The 10,421-nt window shown below is 47.1% G+C and overlaps 1 protein-coding gene across 1 annotated transcript in view; it reads left to right on the top strand.

Moving 5' to 3' along the window:
* Positions 1-356: 356 nt before the first annotated feature.
* The window catches only part of CAPN8 (calpain 8), a gene marked incomplete at its 3' end in the record, with an annotated part of 30,441 nt that continues 20,376 nt past the window's right edge, over positions 357-10,421 (top strand). Inside the window, exons 1-2 of the mRNA XM_081997144.1 lie at positions 357-788; positions 3,532-3,601. Of these exons, the coding sequence (XP_081853270.1) occupies positions 552-788; positions 3,532-3,601 (307 nt within the window). The 5' untranslated portion in view covers positions 357-551. The remainder of the gene's footprint in view (positions 789-3,531; positions 3,602-10,421) is intronic.

Genomic DNA, 10,421 nt, shown 5'->3' with positions numbered 1-10,421 from the left:
GGGCTTAACTTCTCAACATTTTCCTGGCTTTAAAACTCACTGACCTGTCCATAACCACGCAGGCTGCAACCGTAGATACTCAGCACTAGGTTTTGTGGCTGCTTTACCCTCCAACAGTATGGAGCCCCATCTCAGAAGGAAGGAAAAGAGTTTTAAACCATCTCCAGCTGGATTTTTGAAGTGCTGGTCCTCAAGCCTGGCTTTCAGCACACCGAACGCACGCAGTCACTTTCCGTGTGTAAACAGGCGTGTCCGCAAAAAACCACCGGTTTCCCTCGCTCCTTGTTAAAAGGGTATTTTAAAAAGGGGCAGGGAACTCACAAGCTTTTAAGCAAATAACGGGGGGGTGGGGAGTCGTACAAGGCAGCGCCGGCCGCGGCCCCCGCCCGCGTCTCTCGGGTACGTGTTTGCACTTCTGGTGCCTCCTCCCGCCAGGGCAGCCGGAGCGCGCGGGGCAGCCCCCGGCTCCCCCGAGCCTGTTCCCGGCCGCTGTTCACCTGCCGCTGCCCGGGCGGCAGCCGCAGGGCCGTGCCGCACGCCGGCGGGCAGGCATGTCCGGGGTCGCGGCGAGGCTGTGCCGGGAAAGAGCGGCCGCCGGTGGGCTGGGATCGAACAGGAACGCCGTCAAGTATCTGAAGCAGGACTATGAAGCCCTGAGGCGGCGGTGCCTGCGGGCCGGCACCCTGTTCAAGGATGAGGAGTTCCCAGCCTGTCCTTCTGCGCTGGGCTACCAGGACCTGGGACCGTACTCGCTCAAAACCCAGGGGATAATCTGGAAGCGCCCCACGGTAAGAGTGCGTTATAAGTGCCTGCTTTACCGGGTTCAGATCTAATCAAGGCCCACCTGAACATCCATGCTAAATCAGTGGTGAACTTGAATATCCACTATTCCTGCATGTTTCGTTTTTTTCCTCTGTCTCGCTTTACCTCCATGGTTAGCGGAAGCAAGGTTGAAAAGGGGGGTGGGGTGGAAAAAAACAGAAATCAACATCTTCTAAGCCCTTTATAAAGCAAGGAATCCTGTAATGGCTTCATTGGAACCTGCTTCCTCTCTGTCCCCCCCAGCTCCACACAGCTACGAGGCCAGGGTACAATCCAGAGGTGGATGCAAGCACCCCAAGTGTATCTAGACAGGGCGCAGGGCACCCCAGGAGATGCCAACCATCAACTGTAACGGTACCCCCACCATGGGCCTGACACTGTGCACCTCAGGCAATCAGGCTAATACTTAAATAAAATCCTCTGCCTCACTACAAGCCACCTATAACAGTTAAAGAGCAACTGACTGGAACTGTTATTACCAAAGCATGTATATACTATAAATGGCCTTTCATTTAAAAATGGTCATTTTCAGCAGCAAAGATTAGATGCTGAACTTTTTTAAAGCCACAAAATCAGGTCTTTAGTGATTTTTCTGCACTTTCGTTTTTCAGTCATTTTTTTCTGTCCCTGCTTTGCTCTTCCTTTGTCATTTTGCCCCTCCTTGCAACATCCAGAAAAACTGCAGAAGGGGAAGGACAGAAAACCCCCGAACAACTTACCTTCCTCTGATGGGGGAAAGGAGAACAAGAAAAGAAGGGAAAATTTCAGGGCTTAGGTTTTTATTATTTTTTTCACCTGAAAAGTGAGAAATGGAAACCTGCAGGTTTAATAACTCCAAGTTTCTACCCTGGCAACCCCGTCTGCCCATCGGCACCTCACTCTGGCACCTGGATGTTTCAGCAACAAGCTGGATGTGTCTCTTGGCTTTGCCTACCCTGGGAGAAGATCAGCCTTCAGAAAACTTATTAAATTAGACTTAGGCTCCTCATGCCAGAACAACCTTGTGTGCACTGCAGGCAGAGACACAGTCGCAAGTGTAGCAGGGCCAGGAATGACTGAGGACTGAGATCCAACAGGGTTAAACGTCCCAGCCCTGCCTGCCAAGCCCTGCCTGCCAGAGACCTGCCCCTGTGGGACCCCTCTGCCCTCCCAGCACTCAGCACAAGCAGTTTACGGACACTCAGCCACAGGTATCGGGACCCCTGGCTTATCCCTAGCCATGGGGCAGAGTCCAGCCCCTGCTGCAAGGTGACACAAACCCTCTACTTTGCTCTCCTATGGAAGGACCTGGATCTGACCTGCTTCCACGGGTGGCGGATGGCTCCCGTCAGAGGTCGCAGCCCTGCTCCGACTTTTCCAACCAGCTGACAGGTTGCCATCTGCGAACTCTGCCCATGATTGCAGGCTGACGGGATCGCTGTTCACTTACCTGCCTGCATCTGAAACAGGCAGCAGGACCCGTGGGCAACCTGGAGGGGACCTGCTGGAGAAATGCCCTCTGCAAAATAAATACCCACTGCTAAGGTCATCCCACCCAGCTTGTGACTGCTGGTTTGCAGACAGTGGGTGTTAGACGCTCTACCATCGTAGACTTATCTTTTGATTTCAACAGTGGCTTTACAAAAAGAGAGAAGGTGGAGATGCAGTTATGCAGAAGGTGCATGTGGCACCTGGCAGTGGCTCAGAAGGGCCAGGTGTCCAGGTGAGTAATAAGCCATACGCAGCTGACTGCCACCAGGTGCACTGATTTGGAAGGAGGAGAGAAAGAACAACACAAAGCCCTTCCTGTGTGGTAGGTAACCTACTCCTGATTCCCACCCACCCAGACAGCTGCGAGGCAGCTGACCAGCTGGATGACCACAGAAGCAAAAATGATGTAGCCGAGATCACACCTACTGCGAGAGGACATTCACAAACTGGCTCTTCATCACACACACATATAGGAGAAATCCTGGGCTGTCCCCGATGCCACGGTGCAGCAACACAAGGATGCTCAGAGCTGCCCTCCAGGAGAGCAGGCAACTGCCTAAGCCTTCCTCAACACTGGCCCCACGCTTGGCTTCCTATAAACTGCCCTTGCTGCCATCCAGAAGCTCATGGAAAACGCTCGGGAGATAGCGAAGGCTTTTGTCTCTAGAGAGACAATATTAACTTCCCAATATAGGGCATGAATTGTCATGAGTGGGGGTAGGAGGAACAGTCATACCCATAACCTACTTGGCTGGCCCCAAGGGTCAGTTAATAAACGTGTTTGGGTGGCTGGTCTCGCAGGAATTGAGGTCGGTTTGGGGGAACCTCCACGCCAGTGGCAATGGAAACACGGCTCCAGTGCCAGAGCCAGCAGCAACCATCACTAACTTACTTGCACCTCTTGAGCCAAAACCACAGCAACTTACAATAAGATGTAAATGCTGAGGTTGAATTTTCACCTCTCCCCACAGCAGCTTAAAGTTCTCACAATTATTACTGACAGTCTCAAGTAGAAAAGGGCTTCAGGGTTTGGCTCCAAAAAATACATGCAGTTTTCAATTTAATAAGGCAATGTTGTTCTGACACCACGTTAATCAGATAAAGGACAAAGGATATGTTTATAATGAAATGTTGAAAGTGTTAATATTTTTTGAACATTCACATCGAAACAATGAACAAGAAATGGGAACTTTTCAGACCAAAAAGGGTGATGCATACTTTGAAAATGTGTTTTTTCAGGAGTTGTGCACCAACCCTCAGTTTATAATTGGAGGAGCAACTCGAACAGACGTCTGCCAAGGAGAGCTGGGTACGTACAGCACTTCTGAATTTTGTTTCAGAAGACAAAAAAAAAAAAAAAGAAGGCTTCATTTAAATATTCCTCATACACAGATCATTTTATTGGCTATCTCCCAGACTTAGTATGGAGAGAGGCAGGTACCCAAGAAGGGGACTCAGGTACCAGCATTGCTGCCTGGGACAGGGTGTATATGGGCTTGTAAGAGCTATGTCAAACCAGGGAGACACCAAACCCTCTCCTGGAGGTAGGAAACTAATTACGCCTTTGTGGAGCAGAAGGCTGGCTTGCTTTTCACCTCTTGAGACAGAGCTAGACACCAACCTAACTGCAAGAGCACTTGCCCTGAAGCAAGAGGTGGGGGTTCATGCCCGTCCCAGCAAGAGCAGCTCCAAAGATTCAGGGGACAAGGGACGCTGGGGAAGTTTCACCCAGGAGCCTAGTCATTAGGGACGTTTATTTGCGAGGCAGAGCAAGTCCCAGGCCCAGTTTCACACAAAACAAATACACAATAACCAAGGAGTAGAGCAGGAACGGGTTTAGTACAGGGGCTGGGGCTATGATGTGCCATTTCACACCATTTCAAGCGGGATGAGCCATCTGCTTGCAGGCATGTGTTAGAAACAAGGACCACACCATTAAAAAAAAAAATACAAATGAACAGAGCACGTAAACTTTGTTGGACCATCCACAACAAGCAAATTGTTCCAAGCCAATTGTGCAAACACAGCCAAAAAAGTCAGTGTTGCTCAGCTCCCTGAGTTGGGGCCTGATGCTGATGAGATGCCTCTCGGAACTCATCCTCTCCTGGAGATCCACCATTAAAAAAAAACCTTCTTACCGTTTTTCTCCGATGCTTGCCGTTGTCTACCCAGAGCTCCTACGCGAGCGGCCAGAAGGTAGCTGTAAGGGGGCTTCGTTCCCCCTTCAGATAGCTGCTGCAGCCGCCGCCGCGCCTGCCTGCCTCGCTGGTAAAATCCAGCTCCAGAAGACAGCAGCGACAGCCTCTCCCGACTACGTATAGAGGCGAGAAGGCTGAAACTCTTGTAATGAGAATTTGATAGATTAGACACAGAGAAATCAGCTTTTCTCCCTCCTGCGCTGCTTACCGCAGTACTCCTGACCTTACTGGTCTTCCAGCTCATCCATTGCACAAATGAGATTCAAACAATTTCTGCAAGTCATTGGCAATAAATAATACCAATGCTGGTCCTGTAAACACAGCACCATTAAGGCAATTGCTAAAAAATTCCCTGGTGTGTGGGCCTGTGCTCCAAATGCTAAAAATAAGATGCCCAATCATATACTTGCTCCAGGATATTTATTCGGTGGATGCTGGAACAGAGCATGGGGAAATCACTTACTGTATTTTAGGAGAATGGTTCAGATAAGTAATAAAAGCGACACTTCTTGTCACCTCCAATTTGGGAAGTTTCTATAATAGCATAAAAAAAAAAATACAGATCATATGCCTGAAGTAAAACTTCATTTTCCTTGACAGTTTACAAGCTAAAGGACTGAAGAATATTACCTGCTCTTAAACTAGAAGAAGTCAATGCATTATTTGTGTTAAGCCTAGAAACTGAATACAACTACCCTGAGCCTCTTTTTATTTCTGTCACCTCCTGAATGTCTCTGTGGAGTCCCAGTCCTTTGTACTAAATGGGCTTTCATTAGAGAGCGGTGCCAAAAATCCATCAAATGGTGGTAACAACAGAACTGGGACCAAAAGCCTCCTGTGAACCTGGGGACAGTGCCTGGCTCTGGGCTTTCCCAAGCCAGTCTTCAGTGGGCAGTACCCCAAGTGCTGGTCCTGAAAGCTACCCCCAAAGCTGGAAGAAAAGCCCCCAGAGCTGATTCTGTTTTTGTTAGGAGCTTCCTTTTCTCTCTCTCTCTCAAAAAAAACCAACAAAAAACCAAACATAAAATAATCAAAGATAGTCCACTCCTGTTTCTGCAAGGCTGCTTACAATCACTTCTACACACACTGACCCTTCCCAAAAAAATAAGCTTCAGAATAATGGGACTTACCTTTAACGTTCAGTTACTTGCCTTACATCTGAGGCATACTATGCTTTTTTGGTATTTGATCCAATACCTTGAATATCAAAGCCCTTGTTACTAAAGCCCTCATGTAAAACGCTTCTATTGAAACATTCAACCCTGATTACGTATTTACATAAACCATGTATATGACCTGTTAACAAGTTGTTTAGGGAAATAGAGCCTATTTTTAATCTTCTCTGACATGTTTCTTTTCTTTTAAAAATAACACTGCAGGCCTGGGTTTGTACGAACAAATGGAAGAAGAAAACCCAGAGTTGGTCTCACTCCATTAAACTTCTCTCTCTGACAACAGCGTAAGCTAGATGAATATCAGCTTGGGAAGTTTGATGGGAACTTGAAAGACCTGAAATACTTAAAACATTCTTTGAACCATATCTTTTTGATAGCTTAGTAACAGCTTAGAATGCAGTCCCATAGTCTTTTATTATTAAAGGTGACTTACGGGGTTTTCTTGCAGATATCCGAGTAAGTTCACCCCAGAATTGTTTGCAGAAGGCCTTAAGAAGCGAGTGGCATAAATTTAGTTTAAAGAAGACAAAACGTACTCAAACCCTCTCCGTTTAATATTAGCTTTCCAGATCTGCACCGTTTGTCTTCACGGGTCACCTTTTCTGCTGAGGGGTCGGCGGGCACTCCAGGTGCTGCGGCTCCCTTGGCCTGGGCTGTCAGCCGGAGAAGTCCCCTGAAGTCAGCGCAGATGCACCAGCTCACACTAGCTGAGGAGCCCACCCCACACGTGCTTTGTGTGAGCCTTGCCTCGTGGGCAGATTTGAGAAGGTTACGGGTGGGTTGGAGAACAGACCAAAGCCTGACAGCTCTGAGGTAGATCTGCTACCTGTTGAGGGAGCCTTTGGAGCTCCTGCAGGAAAGAGAGGGCTTAATAGTACTCACTTATTTTTGCTATAGGCATTAGTATACGTCCCTTCTGATGTTCAGGCCCAGGGGTATTAGAGATCCTTGTTCTAGCAGGTAGATCCCCTAGATCTCAAAAAATACATTCACTGACAAGTCTGAGACCCCAAGGAGAAGAAAGCCCATTCCTTTGCTGGGTGCTCCTTTGCCTTTCTGTACACAGCTGCAGAGCTGAATTCATTTCCACAGAAAACTTTAGGAAGCCTTCCTTAGAAACCTCAAAGCAGGAAGAGCCTGCACTGCCAGAAGGTATAAAGCTGGTGGGCCAGCGCTTCCTCGACGTCTAGTAGAATGCCCCAGGTACTATGGGCTCTGGAGAAGGGTTTCCAGCAGAGGCTGAAGCTGAGAGTCAAATCTGCTTGACAAACGATGAAGAAAGAGCCACAGCATTGTATGAGGACCCTTTCTGAATATCAGGCGTTGCCGATACAGCAACAAGCCAGAGTACAGTCAGGACAGGAATCCTCTGTACTGTCCAGTTAGATCTTGGAACTGGACACTTGGGCCTCTGGCTTAAAGTCACGGCCACCAGGTCAATGAAGCACCAGTTCAGATGCTCTGCGCCTACACACTTCAATGGTAGCTAAACAGAAACCGAGCACTGCTCTGCTGCAACCGAAACTAATCAAATTTCTCATTTATTTTATGGCCTCAGAGTGCAGAGCGTTTGGGTAAACATCATCCGTGTAGAGGAGTCGCTCAGCTCCCAGGTCACCAAGGATTCTGTATTCTCTGCAGCAATTCGATTATCTCCGAAAACCAGGAGATGCTCGCGTAGCACTGAGAACATGCGACACCTCAGTACATCTGCGAGCAGTGAGGGATTTTGTTTCAAGTACACTAATAGTCAAAGTAATTCTCCAAGATCATGTGTGTGTATGCACACACACACAGAGCTAGGTTTCACGTTTACCCTTTCCACCAAAAACTCAAGGTCAGAATTACTTATTCCAAATTAAAAAGAAAAAAAAGAATTTGACTTTACCAATATTACAAATTACTTCAGATCCGGAAGCAAGCTGGCTTATTTTTAGTACATGAACTTTTTTTCATGAAATAGGAGACTGAGCAGAAAGCAGTGTATGTGCCTGTAGGTGATTTAGCCTTGCGGGTCTAATGCTGAGAAGACTTTTTTTTTTTTTAAATTTATTTTATAAGCTAAAAGGCTAAAAATTCAAATGCATGTAGTGAGCATAAATGCTTTTTGATATTGTTGTTTTTCTTCCTATAACTGCGTTGGAAATACATTATAATTAAATATTTAATTCATAAGCCAATTGGCCTCATTTCCTCTCCCTCCAAAAATTCACTTTTTAGAACGGGAATCCAATAGTTTCTTCACAGTTTGAGAGATGAATTATAAGCTGCAGCTGAATCAGGACAAGTTTTAGTGGTCCTACGTATGCTGCTTTTCTAGGGAGCTTGTGCTGCCGCACTCTGCTGTAGGCTCAACCACAAACAAAACTCTTGATATTTGCTGCTGGCAAAATGCTGTTGAACTTTGAAAAAAGGAACACGTACTGCCAATTTGTACTTTTTCTAGAATTAGTGATATATTACCCAGTAGGGCTGAGAAACCTTATTAATAGGCCGGGATCCCATTGTGGTAGACAAGGTAAGAAGCAACCTGTGCAATTTCGGCTCCATCCTGGAAGCTCCTTGATACGGACAGATTCCTGCACCCTCTTTGATTTGTCCTATAGCCACCACCACAGGAACCTGAACGTAATGCATTGCTTGTAAATAGAGATGGCCCCAAGCCATCTGCATCTAGGCACCCCATGCAAACCTTCCTTTTCATCGGGTTTCTGCGCAGCAGCCCATTCCCAGCTGGTTCCTTTCGGAGGGCACGCTTAACATTTGTTCGGCCACAAACTTAGCCGAAGATATTAGGCCCTCGGGTAAGGTTGACAGCTAGGACTCAGCATTGCTCAAGGCAGGCACAGCTATTAAGGCTATTAAGGCCATTAAGGCCAAGTTCACCACTGCCATTCTTCCAATACAATTCTTTCCACGCGTCCTTTAAGCGGACTTGCCCCTCGTGCTTCCCCGGGAGGTGGGGTTGCATGGCATGTTTGTGGCAGGCAGAAGCGCCAATGCCAATGTCACTCGCTCTCCCTGATGCTAAGAATTTAATTCATACCGTAAGATAGCTGTAAAGGATTTCACGCTGCATTTGGCATCTTACGGAGATGAGATTCTGAAATTGTTTATTTCTGAGTCAGGGAAGTAAATTACGTATTTAAGGAAAGCCCTCTCATTTCACTGATTCTTCTGCCTAATTGCGCATCAAATATACACCATCCTCAGCAAAGCTCAGAGCAGATTCCCCTTCGCTGGCTGTGAAAACCTGGCGTGGACCAGGCAGGGGAAACCCTTCCAGATGTTGCACATTAGGAGAGCACAGAGTCATCACTGCTACAGACCTTCTCTGGTCTCACCGGGGGTGGATGGACACAGCAGGGACGCCAGGACCCTCACCCTGCCATATTCTCAGAAACGGTCTTCTGTGCTTCACAGCATGCCAGGGCAGCAAGAAAGCCTGGGGTAGTTGGAAAAGCAAGGGCTCCAGTTCTAACTTTATACAACTTTTCATCTTCCCCCTCCGAGGAGCCGCTCCCCACACTTATCACCATTATTTCTACCGCTCCAAGGAAAAGCGGAAGTTATAACAGCTTAAGGCATAGACCTGTACAAAGGAAAGCCTAGAAGAAATAGGTACAAAGCAGGTCAGAGTGTTCTCAGTCTGATTTTTTCCAGCATCTGTATTTTTTGGAGAGAGGAGGTTCTTAAAGACTTTTCCCCCCCTAATTGTTCTCTCCCAGTTTTGCTTGTTTTCTACATAGCTGGGAGGAACTTTCCACTCCACTGAGTCAAGCCCTCTTCCACTGAACACAAAATAATTTGTAAAATAATTAGGTTGAAGATCAGCTTGAGAAGGTTTTTGCTCATAGTTGTTCTAGTGGCTGAGGCTCTTAGACGCTCTCTTCTATATGCACAGCAGCAACATTTTCCTATTTCCAATTTAAACATCTCACAAATCTTTTATTTTATCTTCTCTTCTGCAAGGGAAATCTTACCTTTCAAGTAAGAGCTCTTGACTCAAACAGCTTTTCTGCAGAGTAGCATTTAACCTGCCTCACACTTCCTCTTCAAACTTCACTTGCGTAGGGTGAGCAGGACGAGCTTTTTTTAACCTTTTCTCATAAGAAATGCAGGTGGATGGGGAGAAGCAGGTAATCCAGCCATTTGCTACCCCCTTCCAGTTTGAACGGTCTTTCCTGAATGTAGCGGCCAGGATGACAAAGGAAGGCTCCTCAGGGAAGGCTCACCTGGCGCCTCACATCCTAATACTAGGTTTTCCTTCCGTATTGGAAAAGCCTGGGCTGGCACCCTGGGTGGATCGTGGTTTTGCACCCATATCAGATCAGCCATCTCAGGTGGTTACAGGTCATCACACCAGGGACACTGCTTTATCGGTGTTTCTGGAGTCGCTGCTTGCCTAACTGGGAACAGCTGTTTCTTGCTCAGCTCATAGGAGGCATCTGGGTACCTCCCAGTGGGGCGCAGGCAGCGGGGAGCATGCGTCACCAGGCAAGTCCCCGTATCTTACCTTTACAATTATATTAGTCATGGCACTAAATCATAAAGCCCAAGTCAACATAAAGAGTTAAACACTGCTCTAAGCTATTAAATCATGCTACAGATTAAACTCCTTGGTTTCTCTGTTAGCTTATTTCCATTGAAGCAAGAGCTCTTATGCCAATTCCTTCTGCAGAATAGGCACCTGCACAAAGAAACTATGTCTTGGCACAGATAATCCACCGGGAACCAGGAAAATGTTAATACCTTC

This window comes from Phaethon aethereus (assembly GCF_964289735.1).
Source record: "Phaethon aethereus genome assembly, chromosome: 3".
In the NCBI taxonomy this organism is placed as follows: domain Eukaryota; kingdom Metazoa; phylum Chordata; class Aves; order Phaethontiformes; family Phaethontidae; genus Phaethon; species Phaethon aethereus.
The sequence above is the reverse complement of the archived record's forward strand: the minus strand, read 5'-3'. Positions and strand labels throughout refer to the sequence as shown.